The sequence below is a fragment of the Mesoplodon densirostris genome, chromosome 2 (genome assembly GCF_025265405.1).
Source record: "Mesoplodon densirostris isolate mMesDen1 chromosome 2, mMesDen1 primary haplotype, whole genome shotgun sequence".
NCBI lineage: Eukaryota > Metazoa > Chordata > Mammalia > Artiodactyla > Ziphiidae > Mesoplodon > Mesoplodon densirostris.
Genome location: NC_082662.1, coordinates 168,026,584 through 168,046,329, shown reverse-complemented (window position 1 = coordinate 168,046,329; position 19,746 = coordinate 168,026,584). Strand labels below are relative to the sequence as shown.

General features: G+C 49.3%; 1 protein-coding gene across 1 annotated transcript in view; it reads right to left on the bottom strand.

The window, feature by feature from the left end:
- The window catches only part of FAM78B (family with sequence similarity 78 member B), a 90,542-nt gene extending 77,625 nt beyond the window's left edge, over positions 1–12,917 (bottom strand). The window contains exon 1 of the mRNA XM_060088615.1: positions 12,655–12,917. Coding sequence (XP_059944598.1) covers positions 12,655–12,917 — 263 coding nt within the window. The remainder of the gene's footprint in view (positions 1–12,654) is intronic.
- Between the last annotated feature and the right edge of the window lie 6,829 nt (positions 12,918–19,746).

Genomic DNA, 19,746 nt, shown 5'->3' with positions numbered 1-19,746 from the left:
TGGTGGTTACTGCGGGAGAAACGGGCCCTCAGCACTACATTTGCACCGTGACCCCTTTCCGTCAGCCTTTCTCCAGGTCCAACTCTCGGTATCAGTATGCAGCAGGTCCATCTCTGAAAGTCTTTTCAACAGTGACTAAGCAACCCCACCGGTACCCAGCTGGTCTGGATTCCCTGTGGGATTCAGGTCCTGAAAAGACAAGCTCTCCAGACACATCTGAGAGGAGCCGGCACTGGCCAGCGCAGGAGGATGCCTGCCTCGACCACAGAGGGGCCGCTTTGGCATTCCCAGCTCCTACCCTCCCTTGCGTCGCAGAAGCCTCTCAGCTGGGGCTACTCAGCTTGGCCACCCGCCTGGAGATGGTTACCTTAGGGGGCTTTTCCACAGAGAAGACTCTGGGGGGGGTGGCTGTTCTCTGGCATCGGGGCGGGGAGGCGGTGAGAGCAGCTGCCACCTTTGCTTGGACCCCGCCTCCTCCGCCCCCAGCTTCACACCCGGCAGGACAAAAGGTCAAGAGTTTGTCCTGACTTGTTGGACAGGAACTAGGCTGAATGTGGCTTCCCTGGGTCCTGTCCACCCCCCGTCAATTGTCCTCTTTATCTTAGGGTCTTCTCTTGACACCCAGGCCTTTCTGATGGCTGCTGAGAAGGCAAGGGCAGTAGAGCATGTTCTGAACCCCCTTCCATGCTCCCTCTCTCTGCTACAGGCTGTGCGTTGACCAGCCCTGAATGCTTGTCCAGTGAATCCCCTCCTCCCTGCCCCCACCCACTCTGGGGGTGTCCCCAATGCTCGGGTCCTAGCTGTTCCAGCTTCCTCACCAGACCTCTGGAACTCTAGTTTAGTTGCCCCTTTAAGTCACAAGAAATTTTCCTCATAAAGAGCATCCCCACCCGTGAGATGAGAGTGGAAGCCCAGTGCAGTCTCAGAGGGGCCAAGGAGGATCTCATGGGCTCCCCCGGCGGCGGCCCCCTCTGCATTTGTGTCTCCTCCCTCAGAGGGAGAGGGTAAGCCCAACAGGGAGGACCCAGGAGGACGGGGCCCTGGGGGCAGGCGTCCGGCTGAGGCCCAGCAGCTTGAAGAGTGCCTGGCCCGAGCAGGGAAACCAGAGGGTCAGAGAGCAAGCAGGGAGACACTGAGATGGACACAGAGACAGCACAAATGGTGGACAGGGACGAAGGCAGGCAGAGCCTTCAGATACTGAAAAATAGACTTCATATACTTCAAATACTGAAAGATCAGGCAGCAGGGCTGATCAGACAGGTACAGGGAGCCCTGAGAGTTACAGGACTTGAAAAGGCCAAGCCAGGTTGGTGGGACAATGGGGAGAGTCCCAAGGAGGCCAGGAGACCTAAAGGTGCCTCCTCCTCCAGGGAGGGCCAGATGTAGGTCCCAAGTGCAAGTTTTGAGAGGGAGGGCCAAAGCTGGAATGGGACCGTGTATGGGGAAGGCAGACCCCCTGACATCGCACTGGATTTCCAGAGTCTTCCTCATGAAAGGCGGTCTGGAGTGGTGCAAAGATCCTGGGTTCAGCCAGACAGGCAGAGATGACAGGCTGCTCGGAGGCACAAACTCGGCCCCTTCAGATCCCAACGAGGGCAAAGCAGATTGTATTGTAGCCCCGACCCGCTGGCTCCTGCTCTTCCCCGCCTCCCACCTCCTTTAGAGTAAGCAGACAGGACAATTGGCTCAGGCCCCTATGCTAAAATGTATCGAGTTCACAAAAAATAAAAGTGGGGGGGAAGAAAATGGAGAAAACCCAACTACAAGCCACGACAGAAACAGAGCCTCCAGGCTGCTAGGATCTCCCTCTCAGACTCCCCGACCTGCTCTGTTCCCCAGGGGCTGCCCAGCTGAGCCCTGCTGTCAGGGGAGGGCCCTGGCCCCCTCACAATCTGTCATCTCTGATACCACTTGGATCCCGTTTCTTCTGGAGCCGCCAGGGGCCATGGAGCTATCCTGCCTGTCTGTGGGCAGGGCCCAGGGGCCCAGGGATGGCATCAGCACCTGGCCTGGGAGGGGGGGGCGGTGTTGAGGGGTGGAGAAAAGGGTTTCTGTGTTGTTGGGCATCCACGCTGAATCTCAGTTTCCAATTTTTCCATACACCCCTCCTCCCCTGGGCTGCCAAGCCCTCCCATTTCCTGCCATCTGTGATGGGCGTCTCTGGGGAGCCCCTCTGTTTTCTGGCTTGCTAATCACTGCCTATGGACACTGGGAAAAGGCTGGTTTCTCTGCTCCTGGCAACTGTGTAGACATCCCCTGGGCCCATCTGAGTTCCTCTCTGTGCGGCCCAGGGCTGTGTTGCTTCCTCCCTTGGGCCCGTGGCCATCTCTGCCCACAGACTCAGCCCCCCAGCAAACGGGGGGCGGGGGATGTGGAAAAACAGGTGGTGGTGACCCCTGATGACTGCTTTACAGACCAGGGGTGCCCCCAGCCTTGACCCACGGAGTGAGCAACCTGCTCCCCCTCAGGTCCGGTGTGGCCCGGTGGTGAAGAACGTTGTCTGTGAAGTCGGAGGGACCTGGGTCTGAGGCCCAGTTCCAGCACTCCCTCGCTGGAGTTCAGTGTCCTCTCTGGGCTTCAGTGTCCCCATCTGTAAAATGAGCAGCTGGGCCAGACGATTGCCCACAGGGCCCTGACACCCCCAAGTCAAGGAGGACTCTGTTGATCCACCACGTGCATTTTCCCGGCTGTTTCTCTGCCCTGTCATCTAGACTCTGCTATGACTGGCAGCTGGAAGCAGTCATGTGCAAGGCAGCTGGAAGGGCAGAGTGCTGACCTGGGTGCTGGGATGGCCTCCTGGGTCTGACCCCGAGACCCCGATCTCATTAACATGCCCTGAACAGCTGAGCAAACCAGCTGGGAGGTGAGGAGGCTGGTTGTTTCCAAAGTGATTTCAACCCTTTGTTCCCCAGGTCCCCACAGCAAGGACAAAAGCAAGCACTCAGGAAATAGCCTGAATGCTCCCTGCTCATCCATTTGCTCATTCATTCACTGTATCGTGCAATCATTCGTTCTTAATGTGGCAGTGAAACACCATAAGGAATCACTGGAATTCTGGTTTCTGATCCTGGATCTGTCACTTATGAGCTGGGTAATGCTGGGCAAGTTACCTACCCTCTCTGGGCCTCTGTTTCATCATCTCTAATATGGGGAAAAGCATGGCACCTGTCTCTCAGACAGTGCCTACGAAGCATTTAGCACTGGATAAGTGTTCAACGTTAAGTTGATCATCATTAAGTTGAGTATGTTGTTCATGGCCTCAGGAGACAGACAATAAGCAGATACCTGCCCACTCCTTAAAGTGTACACATGTCCCAGCAAGACAGGCTCCCTGGCTCTGAAGGCCAAGAAGAAATCTTCAACAGGAGTTTGGGTTTAGTTTTTTGGCACAAATCTCTTCTCCTTCCTTAAACAAGGTGAAGGCTATTTATGGAAGTTTGAAACGGAGTCTCAAATATTTGAGTCGCTTAAAACCTGGTCTTGAAGTGAGTTCCCCAGGCTCAGCCGTGGAGGCTGCCATTTTGGAATGGAGGCTCAGCTGGTGGCTCTTGGGAGGTGGAAGAATGAGAAGGCCACATCCTGTTCTCTGTCAAGCCTCTCCCTCCCCACACAGAGCAGCTCCTGCACCCTTCCGCCCGCCCACGCCTAGGGCAAAGGAACATCTCATTTGTCTGTTTCTGGCAGTTCTCAGGTTTGCCAAAGGCTGTCCCTGTCACCACTCATGCCCTCAAGCCATGACCTCCTTGGCCTGCATGCCCCCTCAGGATGCTGCAGAGCTTGCAGACTGAGAATGCTGATTTATTGCTTCCCATTAGCCAGACCTCTGACAGCCTCGGAGCACCCCGGCCTGACACAGCCCACACGCCAGCTTGGAAAGGTCAGGTCTCAAGAGAGGAAGCCAGCCACCAAGGTGCCATCACGTGGCACATGGCCTTTTTTATTTTGTCTTAATCAGACAGCCTGAAAATTTCTCTTTGCTTCTGTTGACCATATTTAGACGTTTCTATCTACCTTCTCTTGTCTTCAGAGGCCATACATGATGCCCCCAAAAGTGCCCATGTGCCGACTGACCCTGGGGTGCTCAATGGCTCTGAGCACGTGGCTCTCTGAGGATGACCTCTCGCATCCCCACCTCCTTTCCCGGGTTGGCGCTGACCGTGCCCTTGGCTCAGGAGGGCACGAGGGCGGGAGCTGGGAGCCCTGATTCTACCAGCGCCTGCCCTCATGACCTCAAGTGACCTTGAGCACATTACTTATCTAATCAGCTTGCTTATCTAAAATGGGAAAAATGTTTACCCTAAATAGGTTCCATGATTGTTTGGGGATTATGTGAGGTCCCCTTATAAAGGGTTTCTTCTTCATGGTTTCTTTCTTCATGGTTTCTTCTTATAAGGAAACAAAATCATGGAAGTATATGTTAAAGATATACTAAAGATATATTGGAAAGAATATATTAGAAATCGTTTCGGACACGAATTATTTCACGTGTGGGTCTCATCATCCACCCAGGCTGGAAACTGCAGACCTTCCTGAGCCTGGACAGCATGGCTTACATGCTCTAGTATCACCCCAGCCCCGAGTCCCTGGCTTCTCATCTGGGGCCTGACTGATACACCTCAGGAGGACCTGGGGGCGGGGCAGGCAGTCCCCATGAGGACATGGCTGAGTTGCAGGCAGTGCACCAGGGACTGGGAGTGGCCAGGGTCCTGCATGCTGCTCAGAGCCCACAGCTCGGGGCAGATCTGGATGGGCGACCTCTGGGTGGGACAAGAGGTAGTAGCTACCACCCTCCGCTGAGTAAGAATGGAAAACAGCCCTGGCTCTGGAGGGTTTACAAAGCGAGTCTCTCTCCTCCCCTCTGGCTCTGAGCGGGGCTGTGGGAGAGCAGTGGCTGATGCATGAGGGGCCCCTCTCCAGAGGGTAAATGCTTCTCTCTGCCAGGGGAAGCCACGGGGCCACAACCTCCCTGTCCCTTGAGGCTGATCCAGAGTCACCCTCTAGTAATAATAACAGCCACACTCTATAATAATAAAAAAGTAACACATGCACAATACACTACAGTTTGGAGAGTTCTTTCACACTTTTCATCTCACTTGATTCCTGACCCCCAGCCAAGGAGACAAGACAGATCTTTTCATTGTCTATTTACATGCATACAAACTAGACACTGGATTGTTAAGGAACCTGCCAAAGGTCACACGGCTGAAAATCGAACCCAGGTTTTCTGACTCGAATCCCTGTGCTGGGGAGCCAGCTGCTATACCTTCAACTGGCACAGTGAACAGTTCCAACTGGCTTGTATCGGAGCCACCAAGGGAGCAGGGTCCACACAGCTAACACACTGGCCTGATGGGGCCTTGGAAAAGGAATAATAGTATAAGAATTCCTGGGAGTCAGCAGAACGTCCTATGGGCTGATGGTAGAGCCAGGGGTCCTTCCCACCACCAGAAGGGGGTCCTCTTTTTCTTCCTAATCATCTGTCCAAACAGCAATTGTCTGGAGTGTTTGAGGGACGAACAGACTCACAAGTCCAGTAACTGAGTGGTCTGGGTGACTGTCTGCTGGGGTCCAGGGCTGTCCATCTGAGCTGACATGTGATCCCCAGGGAAGATTCTGGCGAAGACAGCACGGGGCTAAAACCTGCAGTCCAGACTGGCCAGCTTGGGGTCCCTGACAGCTGAGAAGGCCTCCCCCTGCTCCCAGGGAATGAGCTTCTCAGCAGTGGATGGACCTGGTCCCTTGCCCTCCTGGCTCCACGCTCTCACAAAGATTCAGCTCAGCCACTTGCTAGACGTATGCTCTCATCTGACCCCCCCTGAGACTTAGTCTCCTCATCGGGTGTAATAGTAGCTTCTAGCTCCCAGGGTCATTCATAGGGAGGGTCAGACAAGATCAGAGCGCTACACAAATCAGAGGGAAAGGGGATATCTGGGATCTTGGCGTCTTACACCAGATTCTGCATTTCCTTATGCAATCGCCAGCCTTCTTTAACCTGGAACACGAAGCATCTGCAGACCTGACCCGCAAACAGCATTTGCCTCTGCTGTCACGTGGAAGGTCGCTGACGTCTTGCAGTCCAACACCTCCCAGCTCACCTGTCCCTGCTTTCTCCACCCCGTGTACCTGTATTTCAGCATCCCAGGCTACACAAGCCACAACTCGTGGTTAACTCCCATTTATTTCTCCCCTTCTCTTTTCTGAATCATGCGTTTCCTCCCCCTGTTCCTCCTATACCTCCCCTCCAGCTCCAGAGTTGCGCTTTATCTCCAGAGAGCTTAATGCTTCCTGATAAGACCAGCTAATCCTCTGCTGCTCCTCTTTTGCGGAGATGGAGAAGATTAGAGGCAAAGGGTCAGGCCGCCTCCCCTTCAAGGGCACTCGGGACTTTAATAACGGAATTGGATCCTGCTTTCCCATCTGATGCTCTGGGACTGAGGGTCCCCATCATTTCTGATGAGGAACAGCTCTTGCTACTTCCAGATCACAAGGCCCCTGACTGGGGGGTGTAATGGGAATGGGGGATGGGTGTTGATGCAAGTCTCCGCAGGGAGACAGAGGAAGTAACAGATGTGAGCCCTGTGCTGAGGCGCATTGGACCTGGTAGGACAATGCACGTGGAGACTCATCAGGCTCCCAGGACAGATGAGCCGAGTTGGCCCTCAAGAGCAAAATGCCCGAAGGAGGCATCTCTATGACCGGTGAGAGCCACACTCACAGCCATGCCGCACAGGCAGCCGTGAACAAGGGGGGAGGTGTTCACTTTGGGGGCAATGACCCTACCAGGCAAGGCGTTGAAGTGATTGCTAGGGCCATCACCTCCAGAAGTCCTGGGGTTCAGGCCGCGAGTTAATGATGCAGGTGGAACTGTGCTACGACAAGGTTCCTATGTCCCATCTCCTTGGGCAGACAGTGAATGCCACTTTGTAGTAGGGGACGTGACAGTGAGGCTTCAGTGTTTGCTGTGGTGCTCAGAACACCTCAGGGCGACAGAAGAAGTGACAGACACGAGCCCTGGGCTGAGGAGTAGTGGATCTGGTGGGACGATGCAGGTCAAAATGACACAGAAGCACAGCGGAGTTAAACTGTATGTGCTAAGTGACTGCTGGAATGTCAAGAGTTGGACAGCTTTGTGGGGTTGCCGTAGGTTTTATATGAGAAGCTAATTCTGCAGAGGCATGATTTGTTGAAGAGTACACAGACTATTTGAGGTCAGAAAAATGGTTCCTTTATTTATTTTTATCAAATGTTTATGGAACATCTGCTATGGGTCAAGCACTGTTCACAGAGAATAAAATGGATATGATACCTGCTTCAATGGGGCTTATATTCTGGTAGATAAGTCAGATGTTAAATAAACATATAAGTACTTGCTTAGTAACTGTAACAACTAAAAGAAGAGTGTATTCCTCAAGAGAACAGGAGAACCCTAATTTAAACTATGAACTCAGGGTTGCCTCTCTGAGCAGGTAACAGTTGAGACCTGAATGGAGAGTAGGCATTTGCTAGACAAGGGTGGGCGAGAAGAGCCCTTCAGACAGAGAGCAGCACGTGGAAAAGTTCTGAACTGGGCTGGAGCTGGTTCCTTTGAAGAAATGGAAAAAGGCTGATGGGGCTTAAGAACAGAAATCCAAAGAGTGGGAAGAGATTTTCAAGTTTTATCTTGCTTGCAATGGAAAGTCATTAAAGGGTTTAAGCAGGAAAGCGACAGCATTTATGTTTTTAAAGTATCACTCTGGCTATCATATGGGGGATAGACTAGAGGGAGGGCAAGAACGGAGGTGGCAGGTTTGGTCAGAAATCCTCCGTCAGAGCAAATGATAGGTGATGGGGACATGTGCTAAGATGGAAGGCGTAGACGTGGTGGCTGGATGAGGGCTGTCCTGAGATGGGATCAGCGGGATGTGAGGATGGACTGGATGTCTGGGGAAGGATCCAGAGTGACACCCAGATTTTCAGCTGAAGCAATCCAGGGACTGGAGGTGTTATTTATTAAGATGGGAAAGAATGGTGGAGGTGCAGCTTTTGGGTGGGAGCTACAGCAGAGATCAAGAGTGCAGGTTTGGGGCTTCCCTGGTGGTGCAGTGGTTGGGAGTCCGCCTGCCGATGCAGGGGACGCGGGTTCGTGCCCCGGTCCGGGAAGATCCCACATGCCGTGGAGCGGCTGGGCCCGTGAGCCATGGCCGCTAAGCCTGCACGTCCGGAGCCTGTGCTCCGCAACGAGAGAGGCCACAACAGTGAGAGGCCCGCGTACCGCAAAAAAAAAAAAAAAGAGTTCAGGTTTGGATACATTAAGTTCAAGATGTCTTTCAGACAGCCAAGTAGAAATTGTATGTAGGCACACACACCTACACTGCAGGTGACTGTGTATCACAGAGACCATCTGCTGCTATTGGGATGGATGAAATTACTATCCATCCAGTATGGAATGAGAAATGTCCTGATAAACTGTACTAGGAGGTCAGATAGAGGAACAGCCAGAAAAATAGTGTGAAAGCTAAATGATGGAAGGAGTCAAGACACAGGAGGCTGTCAACTATGTGGAATATTGATGAAAAGGTGGGTGCGTCTCAAAGTGCCTGCTGGATCTGGCAACATGGAAAAGCCCAGACGAACTGAGCAAGAACAAATTTGGAACAGATAGAAACCAGCTTGGATTGAACTGAACAGTCAACAGAGGTGGGTGGGTATAGTCAAAGCCTCAACAGTGTCGGCTCTGAAGGAGGAGTAGAGAGGCAGGCAGGAGCTGCCTCCTGAGAGGAGTGAGCCCTGACCTCCTCAAGCTTCACCCAGGACAAGGTCCTCCAAATCCTACACCATCAGCCCTAAGCTGACCAGAGACTTCCCTACGGCTCTAGAAGACAACGCACATGGGCTCAAAGGGAGTGGGAAGGGCCTCCAGCCAGCCATTGCCGGCTCTCCCCTTGACCTCAGTTTCACCTTCATCCTTGGCATGTGAACCCCACTCTTTGTTCTTGGGTATTGTACTCTAGCGTGCAAAACTGTTCCAACATGGGGTCGGGGAGGGATGGATTGGGAGTCTGAGATTAGCAGATGCAAAGTATTACATATAGAATGGATAAACAACAGTCTTACTGTATAGCACGGGGAACTCTATTCAATATCCTGTGATAAACCATAATAGAAAAGAATATGAAAAAGAATGCATACATAGGTATAACCGAATCACTTTGCTGTACAGCAGAAATTAACACAACATTGTAAATCAACTATACTTCAATAAAAGAAATTAAAAGAAAGAAACTGTTCCATCATAAAGGTCTCATGCCTCTACTGAGAAGCTCCTGTATGCCCAAGAGGCATGGAGAAGGTATGAAGATCCTCCTTATACTCTTCTGGTTAAGAAGACCTGACCTTAACCTTCTCTTTTCCAGATCTATTGTCCTAGGCCTGCCCCAACAGACCCTTTCTGACCTCATCTCCCGCTGTTCTTCCCCTTGAAAGCTCCTCTACTACCTACACATGCCCCCTTAAGACACCTTATATTTTCCTACCTCCATACCTTTGTTTTTCCCCTTTAGAACTAACTAGTCCCTCCTCCTTGCCTCACTGAATCTTATCCACCTCTCACGTTCAGCTTGAGTCCTTACACATCTAGAAAACCCGGCCTGGTCCCCTGCCCCTCTCTCTGGCCTTTCTCCTACACTGCTTGGGAGCACTGGCTTTTTCTGTGTGTGCCCCTACCTCCCACACTGAGGATCAGTGACGCTGCGTGCTTATTCCTTTGTTTTCTTTGCTGGCGCTGGTACATCAGAGGTGCTTGGTAAATATTTGTTTATTGATGGGTTGATTGAGAAAATACAGTAGCCCTTTCTCCCTGAAGGATGAAGCCTTGCAGTGGTCTCAGCAGAGCTGCATGACCAGGGCTCATCAGGGCCAAATGAGAAATAAGTGGGTGCCACAAGCATTCATAGCCTGCATCCTGTAGAATCATTGGAAGAAGTTCCAAGTCACTTGAGTTCAAGTTCAAATTAAGCTCCGGCCATCCTGACCATCAACTATTTCAAATGCTCCCGTAGAAACCTACTCTTTTTTGGAAATGTTGCAAATTTAAACCACAAAAGCTCATGTTTTCTTTTAGACCTATAGATAGAAGTTTCTTGGCATTTTAAGTTGCAGGTTTCCTCTGGCATAGTCCCTTTTAAATGTTGAAAAGGTAGCTTTCTAACCTACACTCTCTCATCGTGTCATGCTTCGTGTAACAAGAGCATTGCACAGGGGTGAAAATTCAGCCTGCAGTGTTTTTTCCACTCAAGGTACTGGCTAAAGTGGACATAATAACTAATAGACTTCAGTGACTTTCATGCAATATGAGTTTCCATCAAAAAGTTTACACTGACGAAGTTTTCAGGGCAGAAACATTTTGTGGAAATTGGTTCAATCAAATCCGGGCTTCAAAGTGGCCTTAGACACATAGCAATTATTGCAGCCATGAAGAGACAGGTAGACCCTTGACCCATTTCTAAAGTAATATGCTTTGTGATTTCTTGGGGACTATTTTTGCTCCCTGGCATCAACAACAGGAAAACCAAGAATCTTAAAATACTGAAAGTGGTAGTTTAAAGGCAAAACTTTTTTCCCAAATCCCAAAGGCAAGAATTCAGCAAGGAAGGGTCAGTGAAGATGTGACCCTCTGGCAGGCACCGACTCATGCCCATTAAAGCAGGTTCCCATGAAGGCATATCCTCTCATAGTCAAGGAAGTTCAACTACCATGTCTGTTTATATTCACCTCGGCTTCTCCTGAGGTAGAATATATTTTCTTTTATGGAAAGAATGAGTTATTTGCTTTCTGATTACTAATTTACAAGAGATGTGAGGCAACAGAGAGCCTTGGCTGTGCAGTCTTGGGAAAAGTAAGGCTGTTTCGGCTCAGGACCTCCTAGCCTCCTCCAGAGGGGCCCCAGGCTGCAATTACAGCCCCCCCGCAAGGCTTCACACTGCCATTAGGGCCAGGCCAACAGGACAAAAGGGAGGGTGCCCTTGCCCTGTCTGGGGCTTTCTCTGATTTGGCTGGAAATAATAAGTTTCTTAAAAAAAAATCTTTTAAGAGACACATGTGTTCAGATATGATCATTCTTTTGAGGGTGTGTCTGTTTTTAAATGGCATGATTCACCCCAAATAGTATGTCCCCCATGTCTCATATCCAGCTGCCATACAGAAAGACAAGAACACTCTATGTGCAGAGGCACAGAGGAAACTGGGCTGTCACACATCTTCCTTAGGAAGGAACTTTCTCCAGCATTTAGCTTTTATGGTTAAAGAGAAAAGTTCAGACTCTTTGGGGTGGGGATGGGAGGGGGGAGAAACAAAGAGACCTGTCAAAATTCCTTTTAGCACTTACGACTAGTGTTAGCTTACATGCTCTCATAGTGCAATAAAAAGCCTCCAAACTGCTGTTAAAGACATAGCCTGACCTTTTAAAATGGAAACTCTCCCACCTTATATCCATATTCAAAAGATGAAACTTGGGAACTCTATAGAGTTTTAGGTTAATAATGAAATGAGGCTGCCTTTCCAGAACAGGGTTTCCCTACAGGCTGCAAGCTAATTAGGGTGCTCTAGACCTACACTGTAACAGCAGGTAGAACGCAGGCCCCAGACCTTTTAGCCATTGTAGTTGCCAACTGCCCATAGTCTACTTCTGAAAGGAGGCTGGCAGGGAGTCATGAAAATTTAGTAAATAAAAAAGTCCTGGACGCGACTGTCAGCAGCCTGCGGTTCCGGGGCAGGCTGTCGGCCCCTGGCGGCAGAGGAGTCGCCGCGATCTCGAGTCTCCACCGCAGCCGCCGAGCCCGGCGCGCACCCAGCGGCGCTGCTGAAAGAAGTTGGAGAGCTCCCAGATCGCCAACAGAATTCGGCGGTGGGCGCTGGGGAACCACTTCCAGCGTCGCAATCGGTAAAGTTTTGGAGTAAAGACTTTAGACCGACAAGAGACCCATACTTTCCTTGAGCATAAGATACACACCGCACCACGCCAGCCAGAGGCTGCTCGCACAAGGCCATCAGCCCTGCTCCACCGGGACGCGCCCGGTGCCTTCCAGTTCCCACCACCCCAGTACTCGTCCAGAGGGAGCCGAGCCAGAAAAGCGGCTCTCCAGGCTTCCCGGCCCAGGGGACAAGGGCTCGAAGTCAACAGTCGAGGGAACAAGGGCAGAACCACCAAGTCCAGCTGGGACACCCGGGACCTTCTCCTCCAAGCCCGCTCGGGTTTCTCCAAAGGACGCGCGGCACAGCCCACGCGCCCCCGGCACTCCACTCCACTCCTCTCTACAGGTCCCCCCCCCCAAACTCTTCCCGGGAAGCCCCACAAAGCACAGGCGGCGCCCCGAAACTCCCAGGGCACTAGCCAGCCACCCCCACCTCCGCCTCTCGAACCCTCCTTATCGCACCGTTCTCGCGTTCATGGGAGTCAGAAGCAAACCACGAGAAAATGCCTTCGCGAGGAGCCTCCCTACACACACCCGCCCTGTCACTGAAACAAAAGCGTAGGGAGGAGGGAGATGGAAGAGGAGGCGGGAGGAAGGTTTAGAAAGAGGATGGGGAGGGCAGTAAAAGGAGCTGGGGAGGAGGGTCGGGATCAGAAGAGACCGGGGCCAGGGACCCCGCTCCGACTCCGCGCGGCCGGTCGCTTACATGCCCAGGTCGCTGTAGGTGTTGAAGAACTCCATCTGGTTGCATGCCTGGATCCAGCCCACCACCCAGGTTTCGTGGCGGGGGATGGGGGGCATGACCACGCGGGCCGAAGCTTTGAAGTAGGGGGTCTTGTAGCGCAGGACGATGGGCGAGGTCTCTTCGATGCGCGTGGGGCACTGGTCGATGGTGGCGCACACATCGTACACCACGATGTTCTCGCGCCGGATCCGCGCCTTGCAGGTAATGCTTTGGATACAGCCCATCCTGCCGCCCGGCGCCGGCGCGGCGCGGCGTGGGGCAGCGCGGGGGACCGCGCGGGCAGCCGGGGGCGCCCGTCACACCGGCATGGCGACGCGCCGCCCGCTCCGGGTCCGGCTCAGCCCGTGCCTAGGAGCGGTGAGCCGGCGCCGGGCATTCTCCGAGGCAGCCCCCTCCTCTCGCCGCCGTGCCGGGTCTCCGCTGCCCCGACGCCCGCCCGCCCCTGCCCACGCCCGCCCCCTCTCTCCAGGGCGCGGCAGGGCGCGCGGAGCGTGCGCTCCTAGGAGGCGGCGGGCGCCCCCGCCGGCTCCAGGGCCAGCGCGGAGGGCAGGGAGGGGAGCGGCACTGCGAGGAGTGGTGCCCACCCCGGGCCGGAGCCCCCCGCCCCTCGCCGGAGAGGAGGAGGCGGCAGCGGCGGCGGCATGTAGCCGGGGGAGGGCGGCGGCGGCGGCGGCAGCGCCGGGTCTGTCTGCCTCCGCGGTAGCAGCAGCAGCAGCAGCCGCCGCCGCCGCCGCCGCCGCTGCATGAACCTCTGCACCGCGGCTGCCCCCCGCGTGCAGCGCACCCAGAGGCTGGCGAGCGGGCGGCCCGAGCGGCAGGCGGAGGCAGCAGTGGCGGCGGCGGAGACCTGCGCTCCCGCCGGCCCCGCCCCGCAGTTGGGCCGCGGCGACACTCCTCTGCCCCGCCGCCGCGGGCTGGGGGGGGCGCCAGGGGACTGTGGCCCAGGGTGGAGGGCCCCACAGGCTGGGCAACCCCAGACGAGATCCGCGGAGGAAACTGGCTGTACGCCATCAGTTTTGTCCCTCTCCGGCTGCCGTCCGGCTGCCGGGGTTGGGGGGGTACTGTGTAAGGGTGGGGGTGTTTAAAGGGCAGCCAGCGCCGGGGTGGGGCCCGACACGTGGGGCCTGGGAGGGGCGGGGCCGCGGTGGGTGGTGTTCCGGGGGTGGGCGTGGGGGCTGTGGGGACCCCTCCTTGGTTGGGTGGGTGGGGCCGAGAAGGGCGCGGCGCTGTCCAGGGTCGAGGAAGGAACCCAGCAGTGAGTCTTTGGGGCAGCCTGAGGGTTAGGGGAGCAGCTACATCTGAGATTGGCCCGTTGTTTATAATGTAGTTTGTTGGATTAGAGTTAGGCTGAGGTCTGGGCTCCAGTATGTTGCTACATGCAGTGGATTTCCGTCTTTCCCTGACTGGGTTTTCTCTGGAAGCTTTTCTTTCCACCACTGTATACGGGGAAGGTACCCAAAGAATCCTTCCGTGCCCTAACACCAAGTCACCAAAACTCCCAAGAGTTTTGATTGAAGCTCAAGCTCAGTTTTACTCATCGCCTGCCTTCATCCAAATCTTTTCCTTCTTAGAAAACGCTCTTTCAACAAACCCCCGCACATTGGGGAATTAGAGCAGGAAGGGACTTACCCTAAACACTGCCTTTTGAATGTAGCTGCATCCTGAGACAGGTTGTGCCTTACAGAACCAACTAGCTGGATTAGAATGCTTAACAGCCTTCTTGAGGTTACCCAAGGTAACCTGGGACCTGTTAAGTACAAGGAGAACTTGAGAACATTTTTGGAACCGGGCTGGATTTAAATAGTAACTGCTTAATGATACATGTCCAGGGTACCCATTTGTAGTAATCCATCTGGCCTACAGAAAGCCAGGAATCTTAGGACCTATTCTTTTCTTTGCTTGTCCAGGGCACGGCATGGTGACTGGCACATAGTAGCTGTGCAACAGTTGTCTGTGAATGAATGAATGAGTGAACAGAAAAAGCCTCACTGTAATTGTCCTGTAGAAACTGCCACCACAGATATTGGACATCGTGTACAGTATGATGCCCTGTGTCTAATATTGTGGTCTAAAATGCCAAACAGAAAAAAAATTAGCAAATGGTCTTATTGGGCAGTTTATTTTTTTAACATTTGTATTTTCAAAGCCAATAGCTTCTCTTTAAGTATTTCTTCCATGATCATTGAGCATTTGCTGGATCTGGTGTCCAAGTGTGAAATATTCTGACTTAACAGGCTGCACAGGAGGCTGGCTAGAGTTAGTCTTTAGCTAGGACAGATGTGATGAGTAATTTAAAAGTCAGTTGAGATCTAAAAGCACTCTTCATCCTTATTTTAACTTTCCCGGTACCTTGATTCACTTTAGAGTTAACAAAAAAGCAGTTTTGCCCTTTGATAACACACTTCTCTCATTTTACAATTTTAGCCACCGATCTCAATCACTGATCCTTTCATTCAGCAAACAATGACCGCCTGGCAGGAGCCAAGCAGTCAAGCATTGTGCTGAGTACTAGGATTCAAAGACAAGAGCTTGTGGATCACTGGAGAAGATAACCTTGTGAACAGTTTGTCCCTGTAAACTATGACACATGCTTTTTTTTTTTTTTTACAACTTTATTGGAGTATAATTGCTTCACAATGGTGTATTAGTTTCTGCTTTATAACAAAGTGAATCAGTTATACATATACATCTGTTCCCATATCCCTTCCCTCTTGCGTCTCTCTCCCTCCCACCCTCCCTATCCCACCTCTCCAGGCGGTCACAAAGCAACGATCTGATCTCCCTGTGCTATGCGGCTGCTTCCCACTAGCTATCTACCTTACGTTTGGTAGTGTATATATGTCCATGCCTCTCTCTCGCTTTGTCACAGCTTACCCTTCCCCCTCCCCATATCCTCAGTGGATTTTCAAGTAGGTCTGTGTCTTTATTCCTGTTTTACCCTTAGGTTCTTCATGACATTTTTTTCCCCTTAAATTCCATATATATGTGTTAGCATACGGTATTTGTCTTTCTCTTTCTGACTTACTTCACTCTGAATGACAGACTCTAGGTCTATCCACCTCATTACAAATAGCTCAATTTCGTTTCTTTTTATGGCTGAGTAATATGACATTGTATATATGTGCCACATCTTCTTTTTAATTTTTTTATTATTAGTTTCTGCTTTATAACAATGTGAATCAGTCATACATATACATCTGTTCCCACATCCCTTCCCTCTTCACATCTTCTTTATCCATTCATCTGTCGATGGACACTTAGGTTGTTTCCATCTCCGGGCTATTGTAAATAGAGCTGCAATGAACAATTTGGTACACGACTCTTTTTGAATTATGGTTTTCTCAGGGTACATGCCCAGTAGAGGGATTGATGGGCCATATGGTAGCTCTATTTGTAGTTTTTTAAGGAACCTCCATACTGTTCTCCATAGTGGCTGTACCAATTCACATTCCCACCAACAGTGCAAGAGTGTTCCCTTTTCTCCACACCCTCTCCAGTATTGTTTCTAGATTTTTTGATGATGGCCATTCTGACTGGTGTGAGATGATATCTCATTCTAGTTTTGATTTGCATTTCTCTAATGATTAATGATGTTGAGCATTCTTTCATGTGTTTGTTGGCAGTCTGTATATCTTCTTTGGAGAAATGTCTGTTTAGGTCTTCTGTCCATTTTTGGATTGGGTTGTTTGTTTTTTTGTTATTGAGCTGCATGAGCTGCTTATAAATTTTGGAGATTAATCCTTTGTCATTTGCTTCATTTGCAAATATTTTCTCCCATTCTGAGGGTTGTCTTTTGGTCTTGTTTATGGTTTCCTTTGCTATGCAAAAGCTTTTGAGTTTCATTAGGTCCCATGTGTTTATTTTTGTTTTTATTTCCATTTCTCTAGGAGGTGGGTCAATAAGGATCTTGCTGTGATTTATGTCATAGAGTGTTCTGCCTACGTTTTCCTCTAAGAGTTGGATAGTTTCTGGCCTTACCTTTAGGTCTTTAATCCATTTTGACATTAATTTTGTGTATGGTGTTAGGGAGTGATCTAATCTCATACTTTTACATGTCCCTGTCCAGTTTTCCCAGCACCACTTATTGAAGAGGCTGTCCTTTCTGCACTGTACATTCCTGCCTCCTTTATCAAAGACAAGGTGACCATATGTGTGTGGGTTTATATCTGGGCTTTCTATCCTGTTCCATTGATCTACCTTCCTGTTTCTGTGCCAGTACCATACTGTCTTGATTACTGTAGCTTTGTAGTATAGTCTGAAGTCAGGGAGCCTGATTCCTCCAGCTCCGTTTTTCGTTCTCAAGATTGCTTTGGCTATTCGGGGTCTTTTGTCTTTCCATACAAATTGTGAAATTTTTTGTTCCAGTTCTGTGAAAAATGCCAGTGGTAGTTTGACAGGGATTGCATTGAATCTGTAGATTGCTTTCAGTAGTAGAGTCATTTTCACAATGTTGATTCTTCCAATCCAAGAACATGGTACATCTCTCCATCTATTTGTATCATCTTTAATTTCTTTCATCAGTGTCTTATAATTTTCTGCATACAGGTCTTTTGTCTCCTTAGGTAGGTTTATTCCTAGATATTTTATTCTTTCTGTTGCAATAGTAAATGGGAGTGTTGATTTCACTTTCAGATTTTTCATCATTAGTGTATAGGAATGCAAGAGATTTCTGTGCATTAATTTTGTATCCTGCTACTTTACCAAATTCATTGATTAGCTCTAGTAGTTTTCTGGTAGCATCTTTAGGATTCTCTATGTATAGTATCATGTCATCTGCGAACAGTGACAGTTTTACTTCTTCTGTTCTGAGTTGGATTCCTTTTATTTCCTTTTCTTCTCCGATTGCTGTGGCTAAAACTTCCAAAACTATGTTGAATAAGAGTGATGAGAGTGGGCAAACTTGTCTTGTTCCTGATCTTAGTGGAAATGGTTTCAGTTTTTCACCATTGAGGATGATGTTGGCTGTGGGTTTGTCATATATGGCCTTTATTATGTTGAGGAAAGTTCCCTCTATGCCTACTTTCTGCAGGGTTTTTATCATAAATGGGTGTTGAATTTTGTCAAAGCTTTCTCTGCATCCATTGAGATGATCATATGGTTTTTCTCCTTCAATTTGTTAATATGGTGTTGATTGATTTGCATATACTGAAGAATCCTTGCATTCCTGGAATAAACCCCACTTGATCATGGTGTATGATCCTTTTAATGTGCTGTTGGATTCTGTTTGCTAGTATTTTGTTGAGGATTTTTGCATCTATGTTCATCAATGATATTGGCCTGTAGATTTCTTTCTTTGTGACATCCTTGTCTGGCTTTGGTATCAAGGTGATGGTGGCCTCGTAGAATGAGTTTGGGAGTGTTCCTCCCTCTGCTATATGTTGGAAGAGTTTGAGAAGGATATGTGTTAGCTCTTCTCTAAATGTTTGATAGAATTCGCCTGTGAAGCCATCTGGTCGTGGGCTTTTGTTTGTTGGAAGATTTTTAATCACAGTTTCAATTTCAGTGCTTGTGATTGGTCTGTTCATATTTTCTATTTCTTCCTGATTCAGTCCTGGCAGGTTGTGCATTTCTAAGAATTTGTCCATTTCTTCCAGGTTGTCCATTTTATTGGCATAGAGTTGCTTGTAGTAATCTCTCATGATCTTTTGTATTTCTGCAGTGTCAGTTGTTACTTCTCCTTTTTCATTTCTAATTCTATTGATTTGAGTCTTCTCCCTTTTTTTCTTGATGAGTCTGGCTAATGGTTTATCAATTTTGCTTATCTTCTCAAAGAACCAGCTTTTAGTTTTATTGATCTTTGCTATCGTTTCCTTCATTTCTTTTTCATTTATTTCTGATCTGATTTTTATAATTTCTTTCCTTCTGCTAACTTTGGGGTGTTTTTGTTCTTCTTTCTCTAACTGCTTTAGGTGCAAGGTCAGGTTGTTTATTCGAGATGTTTCTGTTTCTTAAGGTGGGATTATATTGATACAAAGTTCCCTCTTAGAACTGCTTTTGCTGCATCCCATAGGTTTTGGGTCATCGTGTCTCCATTGTCATTTGTTTCTAGGTATTTTTTGATTTCCTCTTTGATTTCTTCAGTGATCACTTCGTTATTAAGTAGTGTATTGTTTAGCCTCCATGTGTTTGTATTTTTTACAGATCTTTTCCTGTAATTGATATCTAGTCTCATAGCATTGTGGTTGGAAAAGATACTTGATACAATTTCAATTTTCTTAAATTTACCAAGGCTTGGTTTGTGACCCAAGATACGATCTATCCTGGAGAATGTTCCATGAGCACTTGAGAAAAATGTGTATTCTTTTGTTTTTGGATGGAATGTCCTATAAATATCAATTAAGTCCATCTTGTTTAATGTATCATTTAAAGCTTGTGTTTCCTTATTTATTTTCATTTTGGATGATCTGTCCATTGGTGAAATTGGGGTGTTAAAGTCCCCTACTATGAATGTGTTACTGTCGATTTCCCCTTTTATGGCTGTCAGTATTTGCCTTATGTAATGAGGTGCTCCTATGTTTGGTGCATAAATATTTACAATTGTTATATCTTCTTCTTGGATTGATCCCTTGATCATTATGTAGTGTCCTTCTTTTTCTCTTCTAATAGTCTTTATGTTAAAGTCTATTTTGTCTGATATGAGAATTGCTACTCCAGCTTTCTTTTGGTTTCCATTTGCATGGAATATCTTTTTCCATCCCCTTACTTTCAGTCTGTATGTGTCTCTAGGTCTGAAGTGGGTCTCTTATAGATAGCATATATATGGGTCTTGTTTTTGTATCCATTCATCCAATCTGTGTCTTTTGGTGGGAGCATTTAGTCCATTTACATTTAAGGTAATTATCGATATGTATGTTCCTATTCCCATTTTCTTAATTGTTTTGGGTTCGTTATTGTAGTTCTTTTCCTTCTGTTGTGTTTCTTGCCTAGAGAAGTTCCTTTAGCATTTGTTGTAAAGCTGGTTTGGTGGTGCTGAACTCTCTCAGCTTTTGCTTGTCTGTAAAGGTTTTAATTTCTCCATCAAATCTGAATGAGATCCTTGCTGGGAGAGTAATC